Below are 16954 nucleotides of genomic sequence, written 5' to 3' on the forward strand. Positions count from 1 at the left end.
ATAATTTTTTTTAAAGATACGGGGCCATCAGGTCTTAGATGAGTCGCAACTATGCTAGTATTGTCGCAGTGATAATAACATTGTATGTCAGTGCAGAATCGGACTATGATTGCTTACTCTGTATTGCGAAATTGTCGAAAATTTAAATAAAGATATAAAAAAAAATGGGGCCATCAGGTCTTTTAGAGTTAAATGTGTTGATACTTATGAATAATTGTGATGCAAAGGCTTTTTCCATTTTACTGTTGTAATGTTTGTACCTACGAGACACCTGAATGAAGAATTCTGAACCAGGTAATAATAAGTTCCGGACAGGAAGGGGTTGCTGAGTGGGGCGGGGGCGTTGACTGACTAATGACAACTTGTGAAAGAAATGGGGAGGGGGCGTGGCATCTGGTCACAAAAAGTAGAAAGCAGCATTCCAATCCACGGTTGTCAGGGTAAATATTTCCTCAACAGGACTCCATGACCCACAGGTCTGTTTACAAAGACTCTTATGGCCTAAAGGCACCAACCTCTGAAATGTAGCTGCTGAATACGGGAACGTGTGGAGGGGTGAAACGAAGGTCAGCTTCCTGTGATACTCCATATACCACCGTGCCAGTCTGGCGGCAGGACCTAGGGCCAACCACTAGCAGACAGGAGAGTCCTAACTACAGGGAAACGTAGGCTGGGGTGTGGCAGGAGAGACAGGGATGCTCTTTAAGTGTTGTAGTAGGGAATATGGATTATGGAATATTATGCTATCTTAATATTGTAGCCAAAAATATCGAGAACAAAATAAATAGGACAGATGCATAGATACACTATTTTAACTCCACATCAATATACCTTGAAGAAAGAAAAATGTAAATAAATAAATATATATATATATATATAATTTATTTATTTCTTTTCAAAGTGCATACATGTGGAGTTAAAGAAGACTTATACATACTGGTTAGTATTTCTGAACTCAATATTTTGGCTACAAAATTAAGCTGGCACGATATTCCACACTCGATATTCCGGACCCACACCCTTTTCAAGTGGGTGCATGATGTTGTTGATAAAGAGGATGATGATGATGATGTAATCGCCACCCAGCTTTGGGTGAAAAATGAACACGATGTGGAAAGTTGGCCATTTCATCAGAGTGTGCAAAGGAGAAAGGAGAAAGGAAGGAACAGGAAGGGACAAAATGTGTGAGTTGGTGGTAAAAGTTAAGGAAATAAATGACCGTGAGGAGGGGAATAAATTTGAAGATCTGCATGGGTGGGTTCTGTGAAAGGAGCTGAGTGGACTCAGAAGCGAGGATCACTATACCCGTGGCACTCGGGCCTTGAAGTTCAAAAGTGCAGAATGTGCAGTGTGAAGGCGCAGTGAAAGAGGAATAACACTCATGTTATTCCTCGTTAACAACTTTGAAACTTGGAACGGTATGTGGTACCCACCCAGGAGTAAAACCCAACCATGCTGGAATTGTATTTGCCCATATATGGTGACTCTAAATAAACCTTGTCTGTGTGAGTGAGGATAGGGTCCCTTTTCACTGTTATGTCACAAGAGCACAGGTTATGCCCGTAGGAGAATATTCAGCCCTTCAAAGAAGCAGGGACGTTCTCCAGAGCAATATTTTTTTATTGACATATGATGCTACTGGATTACCCGATTTTTTATTGTACTCTAGCATCATTGTAGCACTTACTAGCCAGCACTCTTTAGGGCAGTGAAACACTTAGCCACACGAATAGCACGCTCATAACACGAAAATGTTGAAAGCCAGTGAATTCCAGATGCTTACAGAGCTAAGAACTATTAGAGAATTCATAAATGCAGGGGATAGTAAATCCCAAGCAGATACAATATGCCCCAGAGGAACCAAGTTGAAACCATACAACGCGTTCCACACCTTACACAGAACAGTCACCAACAAGGTCATGATTGGACCTGTGCCTCTTCAGCGCAAAGCACTGAACACAAAGCCAATTTCTGCAGAACCTGAAGTGCCCCCGTGTGCGGAATTACGCCAATAGCCATCGCACGCATATTCATCATTTGACTACTTTGCCCATTCTGTAACATCAACACTTAGTTACACACAGTAGTGCCTGGGCATGTAGGCCATATCTGCATGTTTATTAACAGTGCTTACTTTTTGTTTTTAAATATACGTGCCAGTGTCAACCAGGTGCTAGGAGTGGAAGACTAGGAGGATTCTCAGAAACAACACCCACCTGCCTCGATAATTAGGCATACGGCCTTCCAGTTTTTAATAATGCCCTTAGGACAGGGAAGCAACAATTCTCTGCACGCAATTTACAACCAAACAAGAGATCAAGGAAACGCAATGCAGTGTAAAACACCAAAAAAGCACCAAAACAAGAATTGAATGGAGATATGTTTCACCGACTCATTCTGTCCAATGAAATATTGCAGCCGAGAGTTCAACACTGTAACTTTTCAAGCACTTGAGCTTGAATTAAAAAGTAATTCCTATGGAACTTTTACAACCGTGAAAGAAACAAATGAGTTCCCGCAACTTATGTCCTCCACTTGTGCAAACGCAAGCTCCAGCCATTATCGTGCAAGAGATGGGCCATCTTCGGATCCACTTGGGAACCCAGGGTGAGTCTTGAGTTCTAGAAGCAAGATCCTGCCACTGGAGGTGAGGCACATGCTGGGTTCATGGGCCTTAAACACTCCTGGCCTTATTTAGATCTTGGCGGATGGGTTACTCCGTCACTACGGTGACGGATATCCCTTCTGACGAAATATAAATCTTATTAAATCCAATGGGATTTATATTTCTGTGGACGTGATATTCATCACAATTGTGACAAAGTAATCCACCTGCCAAGATCTAAATCAAGCCCTGATTCAAGTTCCTGAATCTTGATGCATGTGTCGAAGGACCCAGGGTAATGAGTTACCCCCAGGTCTTCCTCTAACTCGGAGGTCTTCAAACTTTTGGATGCCGAGACCCCCCCTGTCAAAAGTTTTTAGGCATGAGGACCCCCCTTCCAAAAATTTCTAGAACTTAGTACTCCTCATAATTACGGCTGCTTGTTTTCCGCTTTTACGGATTTTTACAGATAACTACAGACAGAAAACATTGTATATCCTGTCTGTAACTACTTTTAAAAGTGGAAAAATACAGATAATTGGCTACTTTTGGGTGACTCTCTATGGCTATGCTGAGAGTTATAAAGCTCACTGAGATTTGGTTACATTAATTGTTGTATTTCTCAACAGGCATTTGTGCTATTATGCCAATTGTTTGATGTTTGTATTATATTATTTTGGCAGTGTAGTTTGCTAAACCATGACAGGCATCAAAGTATGAGTGCACGTCTATCTGTTAAGTAAATGTGGAAACATACAAGTTATCACATCATCTGTTCACAAAACACAAAATAAATATGGATAAATACCAAGAAGATGGCAAAAAATAAATATGGGTAAATACAGACGGCAAGAGACTGGTTTGAGTAGAAAATGTTTCTCAGCAATTCTTTTTAAGCATGGCCCACTCTCCTCCTACCCTCCTCTAGCCTCACTGCTGCAGGTGAAACCTGCCTCCTAGTCCTTACTTTCTCTGTCTCAGGGTTGCTACCCTCAGAGATCAGGATCTGGGCCACAGCCCACAAGGCAACCACATACAATGCAGTATCTATCTGTTTCTCAGGGTCCATGCCAACCACCACTGCTTCTGGCCCTCCCCCAGGTTTCATTCTGCCCCATCAATAAAAATTGGGACGCAAACCACCACCTGCTTACTCCTCATGGACAACCTCCATACTACCAGGGGGTGCTATGGAGTAGGCCACCCAGTTCCTGCCTCTTCAGGGTCACACCTTACCTTCTCCAGGGAACCACATTGCATCCCTCTTTACTGAGAGGCCAGGCTCTGAAGCCAGCCTTACAGTGCCGCAAAGAACCCTAGTTTGCATTGGTACGCTAAATTACACTATTGCTACCAGGTCACTATGGATCTAGATCTCAGAATGAAGGCCAAACACCATGGCATTTATTTACTAAAGTATGCATTGGCGGGTGCATAACACTACGCAATAACGCATACAGGCCTTTAAAAAGTAAGTAGATTGACACTAACTTTTGTGTAGTCTTTCAGCATGCAAGCGCCCTTACAAAACATTAGTAAAAGAGTGTCCATGCATCCATTTTCAGGCTTTCGTTTTTACAAATTGTTATCAGGTGCAGCAATCCAACTGATCTTAAACATTGGAGGGCTACAATTCCCAGAAAGCAATACTTTGTTCAAATAAACAGGCAGTACAGGAAACAGTGTTCCTGTCTAGAGAGAGACCAGGTTCTACATGAAGTTTGAGGCAAATTAAAAAATTGTTCAATCCACCTGTTCTCCAGAAAACCATTAAAGTCAAAAACATAGTTTCCCTGGTTAATATGTTGGATAATAATAGAAGGGGAGACCTTGTGGAATGGCAGTCCCACTGGAGGGGTGAGCGGGCAAGACCCACCCAAGAGATCCCCAGCGTGGGAGAGGCACTTCTTACACCAGAGGGAGACCTTATGGAACAGAGAGCCTGGCCCTGGCAGACCCACTGGAGGGGTGAGGGCAAGACCCACCCAAGAGGGGTGAAAAGCCAGGGAATGGTGGAGGCGGTGGGACAAAGGCAGTCTAGTGGGTTCCTGCAAATGGCCCACTTTTTTGTGGGACACACCCTTGCCTCTTCCTCCTGGTTTGCAGGTGCAACTTTCATTTCTGTAACGTCCTGGCATGAGACCGATTCTAGAAGGCCAGATCCATGATCCCAATGGATGCGGAGAAGTGTGCACCACTCTGGATCCCAGAGACACGCATGCATAATACCACACGCACACCATGTTCCTGTCACAATGGTAACTGGGTGCCAATGGTGGCTCTGTATAACGTGGTCAGCTGGAGACAACAGGGGTTTGGCTGGTGAAGGGGAATCTTAGTACAGCTCTTCAATCCATGATGCCAGGTGGAGATGCTACTCGTTACTTTCTATACTAGGAAAAGATCTTGAGTGCGAATGTCAGTCTGAGTAAATGTCAGTCTGAGTGAGGGGTGGGAGGGGAGGGGAGGGGAGGGGAGGAGCGGGATACAGCAAAAGAAGCACAAGCACGATGACTGTGAGTGAGACCCAGGTGAATGACATGAGTGAGTGTGAGGGGAGTGATAGGGATGAGATGAACTGTGTGAGAGAGGAGTGAGAGTGCAAGGGAACTATTTTCAGCTCTGAAAAGAACAATAAAACTTATTTTTCCACTGGTTCTAGCAACATGCCCCCTACTTAACGATCTCTCAAGCAGTCCAAGTGTGAGCTCATTCCCTGCGGCCACTTCGTGCCTCACATTTCTGCTTGGATTTACAGTAACATCTCCCTTTATCTACTACTGCTGACTTCGTAAACCTAATTAGAAATGACTGACAGGTGCCCCCGGAGAACAAACACATCAGCTCGGCTGGGCTTCACTGACACCGAAGGGAGCGGGGGCGGGAGGCGGGAGCTTAACGAAGGCGCTGATGTAAACACTGAATGCGCCCTACATTTTTTAATGTCTATTTATATTTCTTTAAACTGATTGGGTTAGTTTACTGTCCTCACTGGTTTTGCGTGCTAGCAGTTTTCGTTGGTACAGACTAGAGAAACCAACTGAAGTTCCGGTTGCCGTGGAAACCAGCAAACAGCCACAAGATCGTATTTCAAATGCAGCCACGAAGAAGAAGCACGAAAAGGCATTTCCTGGTGTTCAATCTTCAATTTCTCTGATTGGAGGACAATCCCCAATGACGCTGCATACTTTCACGATGTCCTCCAATCAGAGAGCGCCTGAAGATGCCACTATTCGGAATCCAAAATGAAGAGCAAACGTTTTGGATTCCAGATTCAGGCAGTTAAAGGCGAAAGTCCAACGGGAATGCGCGACCCCCTTTCTAGGACTCCACGCACCCCCTGGGGGTCGCGCCCCACAGATTGAAGACCCCTGCTTTAACTATATCTTCAGCTGTGGACCCACGGGTAAAACATCATATGAGGTATAGACAGCATGATGGTTGTGATTGTAATCGCTGTGGAAAGGGATGGTGGAAGCAGTCTTGCCTCCCACTGGTCCTCTCTGGCCTGCCAAGGATGCCTCAGCAGTGTGCCATAATGTCTCTTCCTGTACATTCTTGCTCTCACTTTATCTCTACTATACCGTTCTTCCATTAATTAAATGCCTATGGTAGGCTACCCAGAACGCACTTTACCTTTGTCTGGAGAGCTACCAGGATTTTGGGGAAGGCAACTCCATCCACAAGTCTCCTTGTCCCTTCTCTCCATATTATCACATCTTACCTCTAGTCTGGCCCCTCTTTTCCATCTCCTCAGTCACCCTTAGTGCTTTGAAGCGACCTTAGGATGCCATGAAGTGCTATACAAATCACTAACAGTGTAGGAGTCCTTATGATTGCTTATTTGAATACATGGCCAGAGTGAACTGTTGCACCTAAATGACAAATGTGCAGTGACGCAGTAGTCCAATTGGAATGTGGAATGGCGCACTTCTGTAATACTTAGTAGCTGATTGTGATCGTGGTTCAACTAAGTGATTGGTGCAGGGTTGGTAACCCTTCTGAACTCAAGGGAGTATATTGATTGGCGATGCGATATTTCCCTAAGGAGTAACGTCCCCAACCATGCTCTCGTAAAAAGATTTCAATAAAGTTTTTCTCAAAGTCATTCAATGTGTTTTTTTCTTTTTTATTTGGTGATTTTCACAATGATACTCTCATGTACAATATTTCCATTGTTTTAGATTAGTTTTGTACTATTCATGTCATAGTATCGATGTGTGCCCAATGCATTTCGGGCATTGCCCTTCTTCAGGGAACTTTTTTCTGAAAGTACAAGGGTAACAGAAGATCTCTAAATACTTTAAGCCATTTATCAGTATGTCAAACATTTTAGTGAACAGAGAACAGAAAAAGCGTGAACAGGTAAACTGTCTTAGATTCCAGTTGCCAATTTCGTTTCAACTTCTATGTGAGTTTAAGTTAACGATAGATGTTTATACATTGCCAATTGTCTATGAAAGAAATATAAAGCGAGTAAATGTTTACGAATGTGCAGTGACGTCACCGTGACTGTGCTCATTATATACCTGGCATAATCACCGCACACAGTTTTGATTAATTAATATGAACATTATTTCAGGTAAAACTCAGAATTTGGTGCCTATTTAGCAGCATTCCTGAGGTTTTGGTACTCTGGACAGCGTACTGCTTCAAAATGTGCACCACACCCAAAAGAATGCTTCATTTGTAAAAGAATCAGTGCGGGTCCAAAGTTTTGTTCAGAAGCCCATGGCCGGCGCTATGGAAGGTCATGGTATCAAATATCAGGTCGGTGTGGTCTTGATTCCACGTTATGCCTCTTTAGTCCACCACCAGACACTCCCTGCCTCTTTTTCTCACGCTTGTAGATTAATTTTCATCCCTGCTTTCTCTTCTCTCACTGTTTTTCTGACTTTCTCTTCTTTCTCATGCCACCCACTTGTGTTTTTAGGTCTCGCGCCTAGCGATGCAGTGCGTAGCACTGCTCACGCAGGCATGAGTCCTTTTGTAGAGGGTTCCGAAACGGACCCTGGAATCGCACACGCTTGTGCGTTTCCTTTTGAGGTCCCCCATTGGCCTTTACGTGCGTCATATTGGAAAAGAATGCACGCAATTGGCCCGAGGCGCGCGCATAGCTCCTCCCATGGCCTATTGGTGTCTATTACGCGCACCAAGCGCGTAATAGACCCCAATAGGCTGTGGGAGGAGCAATGATCATGCCCAGACACAGGCGTGACGCGCGCGCCACTTGGTTTTCTTTACTTTTGGTATAAGCGTGGCACCAGCGCTTTACTTTTGATGTTATAAGTAAAGCGCGGGTGCCGCGATTATACCAAAGGTAAAAAAATAGAAAAAAAATCTATTTCTTTACTTTTGGTATAAGCGCGGCACCCGCACTTTACTTTTGATGTTATACGTAAAGCGCGGGTGCCGCGATTATACCAAAGGTAAAAAAATAGAAAAAAAATCTATTTCTTTACTTTTGGTATAATCGCAGCACCCGCGCTTTACTTATAACATTAAAAGTAAAGCGCGGGTGCCGCGATTATACCAAAGGTAAAGAAATAGATTTTTCTGTTTCCTGCATTTACATGAGGGGAAAAGACAGACAAACTGGCAGCTTGAACAATAATACCAGTTTGAATCGGGTGTTGGTGTTGTGACCACAGATGTCTGTTCTTGCGTTACATGCCACTTCTCTGTCAGGTTCAGGTGTGACCGACGTTAAAGGACTGGAAATCCAAGACATGGCTGAGGCTGCGGTTTGGTAGATGTTGGGGTTGGAGAAATTGTAGTCATTGAAGTCACTTTGGCAGCGAAGAACCAGCATCAAAACCAGTGCCTATGATTTGGGAGTTTCCAAGCTTTGCTGCTGTGTTTTTCAGACAGAACCCCCTTCCATTCATAGCGCTTTATGTGATATGGGGAGTCTCAGTTCTCAAGTTTCAATTAAATTGTGGCTGCAATAAATTTAGACCAAAGTGGCCCATACCTTTCGTGCTGCTAAAAGGAGAGCTTTGTGTGGTCACCAACAAAGACCTATTCAGAGACCACACAAAGAGGATCCACTTCTCAAGCCTCGGTTTAACATACAATAGGTGTGGCGAGCCTTCCTGCCCAGGTAGGTGGATGCAAACTTAGCTCCGTTCAAGACATCCGGATTATCCCTACTAGGGTCAATGTAACGGCTTCTCAGCTGATCTAACATGTTTGTTTGAAAATGAGGAACTGGTACCTCGGACAACAGGTATTCATCTTTTTACACATTTCGTTAAACTCTTTCAGTACAGAAGTGGCATGCAGTGACTGCTGGTGGTTCTCCATGGACCTTGGTAAGGTAAAAACAGGATTTTTTTAACGCAACACGAATGTAGCAGTGTTTGGTTTAAAAACATCTCTGCTCTAGTCGGAAGAGTGTGCATTTCACTAGTTAACCTCTGTTTTCCTTGTTGTTAACTTGATTGTAGGTTTTCTCTGCTGGCTGACAAAGCTGTGGCGGCCGGATAGGTGGCTCTCAATGTGATTTGGTTATACTGTTTGCACATCCTCTGCCCAGGACCCATGTGTGTTAGTTTCCATGGACTTTGATTCCAAACAGTGAATAAGGGTGTAGAGCGCCTACCACCTGAGCCTTTACCACTGAGACTGAGAGCGTATTGTAGCTGACTCAATTGTGAGCGCTTTTTTACAGTGGACAGGGGTGTTTCTTACTTTGATGGAACGGAGTATGAGAGTACTGCTTTTGGAAATTCATTTTAGCGTGCTCTTAATCTACACACATAAGTTGTGTGATCCTCTCATTGCACTATCTTGGCCCCATGTGCAAATGTTCGTTGGTGTCATTCTAACTGTTTGCAGCACTAACAATAGTGCAAAGACCACACGTTTTACCCTTAAAAGTCTGTGATTTCTTTGGTAGTATATTGGTGGTCCATATTGTGGAGTCAATAGGTGTAAAGCAAGTTGAATGTAAAAAAAAAAAGAAAAGCACTAGCTAGCGCTGACTGCATCATAGCACTATGTTTTTTTTTACACTTTCAGCCATGCTGCACAACAGCTGGACTGCTGTACAACATGGCTAAAAAAATCAACAAAGCCTATAGGGCTCGCGTATAGGCATGAACTATTGGCTTTGCTCATGCTTGTTGTTTTAGCAGTTTTCCCCTCCCTACCCATTTCCTATTCCCATGTATGTATATTTCTGATGTTTAGAAGGGTCTCACAAAAATCTGCATAGGAATCTACTTCTGTCAGCACCTGCTTACACGTCATGGAAAAACACTTCAGAAATCTGCATTGCACATTTACTTTTTGTCACACAGAAAATATTGTTCCATGGGGAGAAATACTTTCTCTTGACCCAGAGAAAATATAGCGTTTTAAAGGGATTGTTTTACCCCATTTGCATTCTTATGCCAGGCGATTCGATGCAGAGAAATTTATTCGGTGTGTATAAGCAACCATAAAAGTAGATAGAGTGGTTAAAACAGTTGCAAGGAATTGAAAACTATAACATGCATTTGCAAAGCGATAGGTCTCGCATTTATGCGAGTTTGAGCTATTGGCATTGTAGATTAGGATGCCTTTTATTAATGTGTTGGTTTTTTAAACAAATAAATAAAAGGCATTGTCATTTACAATGCTAATCGCATAAACTCTCGCAAATGCGAGACCTATTGCATTGTAAATGCTTGTTCTCTCATGCTGCGAATCAAGATTTGTTATGGAAAAATAATTATTGTTTCTCAAAATTGAGTGCTAGTAGGCCTCGCCTGCAACCTCTGGCTCAAATTAAGCACTTCATTATAGCATACTGCCATAGATTAGTCCATATACCCTAAGGAAATAGGAGGTTCTTTGCATACTCCTTATCAGAGAGGGAAAATGAAAAATGGCCGATCTGATGTGCAGTGGATTGGGAACCTGCTGCAGAGATCTGTGGGCAACCTGCAGGCCACAAATTCAACCTCCGGCTGGCAGTCATCTCAAGTTTAATAACACAAGTGCCCTTCATTTGGATAATGACTCAATCCAGTGTTGCTAAATCAGAAATGATTGTCCTACAATGCACAGTGAAGAGCCTTGGTGAAGCCATTGCATGAAGCAATAGCTTCCGATGGGGAATAATCTACACCAGGAGTTGCCTCCTTGCTTGTTCTGTAATATTCTAGGTCAGCGTCACCAGGCAAGGTTAAGCTCCTCTGAAGAGCTTTGTTGGAAGCGGAAGGCCCGGCGGTCAGGAAATTCTTCTAGCGACCAGTGGACTGAGCTAACTACTTAAATGAAAGGAGAAGACTTCTGAAGACTGGAAAAAGAAACGAAAGCTGCAAGAACTGCATCTACCACAGTGCTTTGGGACTTTAATGAAGGCACACTCTTCGTAATTGTTCTGTGCTGCTTTGTTTGGGTGCTATCCCAAACTTTCTTTTGCCTTCCTATGGCTTGACCCATCATTAAACGACCACCTATAAGAGGCCTTAGCTGGACTTCAGCTGATGTGCAATGAAGGTAGCCTTCCCAACCCAGCAGGCCTCAGTGGTGCTTGAATTCACTCAGCTGGAATACTGAGATACAAACAGGAGTTGCCTGTGGAGAGTTTAATACAACCTCCGGGTGAGTCCAGCGAGAGTGGGTCCTTCACTGCCTCACCGCGTGTCATTGCCGTATGTTTGCATACACGGGACTGAAGAAGTCAAATATGGGAAAAATGAAGAAGGAAACTCTTTTAACAAACATAGGCGTGGAGAGGAGGAGGGTTTGTAGACCTGGAGTAAAGCCTATGTCTCCAGTTCTCTGAACTGCACAACTTTCATGAGCATTACATTTAAAGGAGATCCAGCTTACAGTGGGCACTACACAGATATACTTAATCAATTCACCTCTCCCAGCGCCACTGTCAACACACAAAATGTGCACACACATGCGCACGCCTACTATTAACTGGTCTCTGGCGTTTGTGTTATTCTCCATTTTGCACCTTCTAGTCTCAGTGAAGGTGGCTCTAGTTATTTCCGATTTATAGGATCGGAAGTGAGTCCGCATCCGGGTGGCTTCTCGTCCACGCTGTGTTTTTTGAAAGGAGACAAAGAGTATTTACACCACAACCAGCTCTGCTTCCAGTGGTAAACTTTCCGGCTATGGGACTCACCTGTAGGACCCCGAGAGGACACACCTCCAGTCCGAGATCATGAACTTCTCTTGGATTCGACCTGAGAATTTCCTTCCTGATTTTGCACAGTAGACTTCACCCGCCACACTTCTTATGGAAATATTCTGAAAAGGGCACAGAAGGGTCATGTTTTGGCTTACACACGACAGCTCTGTGTTGACTATACAACAATGGTGAATAATGTATACACAAGGAGCGAATTTACATTCAGGACCATCGCAGCTGAGAGTGCAAGGAGATCAGTTACCAAGATCAGTTAAAGCTCACGAAGCTGTCAGTCTGCGCACTGAGCATGAGGGATGGCAAAAGGCGTTTCTTTGCATTTGGGATCTGACTTTCAATATAGTGGGCTCTGCTATGCAAAGCCTTTAACTCACCTGAGAGCTGTGCCGCAGCCTCTTGTAACACATGGGCTCTGGTGGCATCCCTAGGGTGGCAGCCCTACACGCTAATGACTCCCGCCCTACACACTGTCAGACCTCTGTGCTTGGGGCAAGTCTAGGCACTGGTTGCAACCCTACACGCTAATAGCACCCGCCCTACACACTGTCAGACCTCGGTGCTTGGGGCATGTCTAGGCACTGGTTGCAACCCTACACGCTAATGGCACCCGCCCTACACACTGTCAGACCTCGGTGCTTGGGGCATGTCTAGGCACTGGTTGCAACCCTACATGCTAATGGTACCCGCCCTACACACTGTCAGACCTCGGTGCTTGGGGCATGTCTAGGTACTGGTTGCAACCCTACACGCTGACACCCGCCCTATGCACTGTCGGACCTCTGTGCTTGGGCATGTCTAGGCTCTGGTTGCAACCCTACACGCTAATGACACCCGCCCTACGCACTGTCTGACCTCTGTGCTTGGGCATGTGTAGGCACTGGTTGCAACCCTACACGCTAATGACACCCGCCCTACGCACTGTCAGACCTCTGTGCTTGGGCATGTGTAGGCACTGGTTGCAACCCTACACGCTAATGACACCCACCCTACGCACTGTGAGACCTCTGTGCTTGGGCATGTCTAGGCACTGGTTGCAACCCTACACGCTAATGACACCCGCCCTACGCACTGTCAGACCTCTGTGCTTGGGCATGTCTAGGCACTGGTTGCAACCCTACACGCTAATGACACCCACCCTACGCACTGTCAGACCTCTGTGCTTGGGGCATGTCTAGGCTCTGGTTGCAACCCTACACGCTAAAGACACCCGTCCTACGCACTGTCAGACCTCTGTGCTTGGCCATGTGTAGGCACTGGTTGCAGCCCTACACGCTAATGACACCCGCCCTACTCACTGTCAGACCTCTGTGCTTGGGCATGTCTAGGCTCTGGTTGCAACCCTACACGCTAATGACACCCGCCCTATGCACTGTCAGACCTCTGTGCTTGGGCATGTCTAGGCTCTGGTTGCAACCCTACACGCTAATGACACCCGCCCTACGCACTGTCAGACCTCTGTACTTGGGCATGTGTAGGCACTGGTTGCAACCCTACACGCTAATGACACCCACCCTACGCACTGTCAGACCTCTGTGCTTGGGCATGTCTAGCCACTGGTTGCAACCCTACACGCTAATGACACCCGCCCTACTCACTGTCAGACCTCTGTGCTTGGGCATGTCTAGGCACTGGTTGCAACCCTACACGCTAATGACACCCGCCCTACGCACTGTCAGACCTCTGTGCTTGGGCATGTCTAGGCACTGGTTGCAACCCTACATGCTGACACCCGCCCTACGCACTGTCAGACCTCTGTGCTTGGGGCATGTCTAGGCACTGGTTGCAACCCTACATGCTAATGACACCCGCCCTACGCACTGTCAGACCTCTGTGCTTGGGCATGTCTAGGCACTGGTTGCAACCCTACCAACTAATAGCAGTGCCACTAACTATGCACTGGTGGAAGTCCTACACACTGGGGCAGTCATACACACTGATGGCAGCTCTACATGCTGGTGGCAGCTGTATACGCTGGAGTGAAATCCAGACACGGGTGGCAACCCTACATACCAATGGCAATCCCACACGCTAATGCTAACTCTGTGCAACTCTATGCATTAACAGAAACTATGCGCTGGTCACAATCCTACATATGGGGGTCATCATACACACTAGTGGCAGCCCTACATGCTGATGACAGCCGTACCCGCTGATGTCATAGTTAGATACTGATGGTGACCCCAGATACTAATGGCAGTACCACACACTGATAGCAACTCTTTATACTGGTGAAACTCTATGCGTTAATACAAACTATGCACTAGTGACAATCCTCCACATTGGGCTGGGGCAGTTATGCACACTAATGGAAGCTGTACCCGCTGGTGTCAAAGTTAGACACTGATGGTGACCCTACATACCAATGGAGTACCACGAATTAATAGCAACTCTTCATACTGGTGGAACTCTATGCATTAGTATAAGCTATGCACTAGTGTTAATCTGACTTGTGACATTGGACTGGGGCAGTCATGCACACTAATTACACCCCTACATGCTGATGGTGACCTACTTGCTAGGGCCAGCGCTATGCACTACTAGCAAACATCTGTGTTACTCATTCCTGAAGTTCTCCCCTGTGATGAGAAACCGTCTAATGTACATTGGAAAGGACACTCACTGCTTCCCTGAAACAAACTCCTTCTGGGCAATTGTTTCAACAAGGCTTGGCATTTTGCAATGTAATCCTGGCCAATGCCTGCACATGAAAAGCCTGCATCTTTAATTAAAATTACACAACTTATGTAACAGGGTGCGAAGAACAGATGTAAAATGCATAGAAGGTGAAGTCACATGCTAAAATTGCAAACGTATAATCTGCATAATTTTTTTTAATGTTATTTTTCGCCTGGACAAGATTGTACATATTACTTAACAGGCCATTTTACCCCTCAGTTCACAGAGATTATCAGATATTCACTGTAGACCTCTCACAAATGTAAATGATTCGTTATAAAAAAGTTTAAAAGAACTGTAAAGCCTGAAACTGGACTTCTAGTTCAGGGAATGTGTGTTCCATATGTCGCCCTCTAGACAATGACAACAAGCGCTGTGGTACTTGTAAGAGGTTTTCACGTGTGACAAGCAGCGCTCTGATACTTGTAAGAGGTGTTCACGTGAGACATGCAGCGCTCTGATACTTATAAGAGGTGTTCACGTGAGACATGCAGCGCTGTGGTACTTGTAAGAGGTGTTCACATGAGACATGCAGCGCTGTGGTACTTGTAAGAGATGTTCAAGTGAGACATTAAGCGCTGTGGTACTTGTAAGAGGTGTTCACGTGAGACATGCAGCGCTCTGATACTTGTAAGAGGTGTTCACGTGAGACATGCAGCGCACTGATACTTATAAGAGGTGTTCACGTGAGACATGCAGCGCTGTGGTACTTGTAAGAGGTGTTCACATGAGACATGCAGCGCTGTGGTACTTGTAAGAGATGTTCAAGTGAGACATGAAGCGCTGTGGTACTTGTAAGAGGTGTTCACGTGAGACATGCAGCGCTCTGATACTTGTAAGAGGTGTTCAGGCAAGACATGAAGCGCTGTGGTACTTGTAAGAGGTGTTCACGTGAGACATGCAGCGCTCTGATACTTGTAAGAGGTGTTCACGTGAGACATGCAGCGCTGTGGTACTTGTAAGAGATGTTCAAGTGAGACATGCAGCGCTGTGGTACTTGTAAGAGGTGTTCACGTGAGAAATGAAGCGCTCTAATACTTGTAAGAGGTGTTCACGTGAGACATGCAGTGCTCTGATACTTGTAAGAGGTGTTCATGCGAGACATGCAGCGCTGTGGTACTTGTTAGAGATATTCAAGTGAGACATGAAGCGCTGTGGTACTTGTAAGAGGTGTTCACGTGAGACATGCAGCGCTGTAGTACTTGTAAGAGGTGTTAATGTGAGACATGCAGCACTGTGGTACTTGTAAGAGGTGTTCACGTGAGACATGCAGCGCTGTGGTACTTGTAAGAGATGTTCACGAGAGACATGCATGGGTCTGATACTTGTAAGAGGTGTTCATGTGAGACATGCAGCACTGTGGTACTTGTAAGAGGTGTTAATGTGAGACAAGCAGCGCTGTGGTACTTGTAAGAGGTATTCACGTGTGACATGCAGCTCCGTTGTACTTGTAAAAGGTGTTCACGAGAGACATGCAGCGCTCTGATACTTGTAAGAGGTGTTCACGTGAGACATGCAGCGCTGTAGTACTTGTAAGAGGTGTTCATGTGAGACATGCAGCACTGTGGGACTTCTAAGAGGTGTTCACGTGAGACATGCAGCGCTGTGGTACTTGTAAGAGATGTTCACGAGAGACATGCATGGGTCTGATACTTGTAAGAGGTGTTCATGTGAGACATGCAGCACTGTGGTACTTGTAACAGGTGTTAATGTGAGACAAGCAGCGCTGTGGTACTTGTAAGAGGTATTCACGTGTGACATGCAGCGCTGTGGTACTTGTAAGAGATGTTCACGAGAGACATGCAGCGCTCTGATACTTGTAAGAGGTGTTCACGTGAGACATGCCGCGCTGTTGTACTTGTAAGAGGTGTTCACATGAGACATGCAGCGCTGTGGCACTTGTAAGAGATGTTCATGTGAGACATGCAGCACTGTGGTACTTGTAAGAGGTGTTTACGTGAGACATGCGGCACTGTGGTACTTGTAAGAGATGTTCACGCGAGACATGCAGCGCTGTGGTACTTCTACGAGGTGTTCCAGTGAGACATGCAGTGCTGTGGTACTTGTAAGAGGTGTTCACGTGAGACATGCAGCGCTGTGGTACTTGTAAGAGATGTTCACGCGAGACATGCAGCGCTGTGGTACTTCTACGAGGTGTTCCCGTGAGACATGCAGCGCTGTGGTACTTGTAAGAGGTGTTCACTAGAGACATGCAGCGCTGTGGTACTTGTAAGAGGTGTTCACGTGAGACATGCAGCGCTGTGGTACTTGTAAGAGGTGTTCACGTGAGACATGCAGCGCTGTAGTACTTGTAAGAGGTGTTCACGTGAGTCATGCAGCGCTGTGGTACTTGTAAGAGGTGTTCACGTGAGGCATGCAGCGCTGTGGTACTTGTAAGAGGTGTTCACGTGAGAAATGCAGCACTGTGGTACTTGTAAGAGGTCTTCACGTGAGACATGCAGCGCTGTGGTACTTGTAAGAGGTGTTCACGTGAGACATGCAGCACTGTGGTACTTGTA

At 45.4% G+C, this 16954-nt stretch overlaps 1 protein-coding gene and 1 long non-coding RNA gene across 4 annotated transcripts in view; one reads left to right on the forward strand and one right to left on the reverse strand.

Annotated features, from left to right (window-relative positions):
• Window positions 1–16954, forward strand: part of LOC146830832 (uncharacterized) — a 388671-nt gene that overhangs the window by 200280 nt on the left and 171437 nt on the right. The gene's annotated exons all lie outside the window — the stretch shown is intronic.
• Window positions 1–16954, reverse strand: part of SACK1A (scaffolding CK1 anchoring protein A) — an 80748-nt gene that overhangs the window by 48730 nt on the left and 15064 nt on the right. Inside the window, exon 3 of the mRNA XM_085605031.1 lies at window positions 11736–11860. Within this exon, the coding sequence (XP_085461157.1) occupies window positions 11736–11860 (125 nt within the window). The remainder of the gene's footprint in view (window positions 1–11735; window positions 11861–16954) is intronic.

This window comes from Triturus cristatus, chromosome 5_1, assembly GCF_964204655.1.
Source record: "Triturus cristatus chromosome 5_1, aTriCri1.1, whole genome shotgun sequence".
NCBI lineage: Eukaryota > Metazoa > Chordata > Amphibia > Caudata > Salamandridae > Triturus > Triturus cristatus.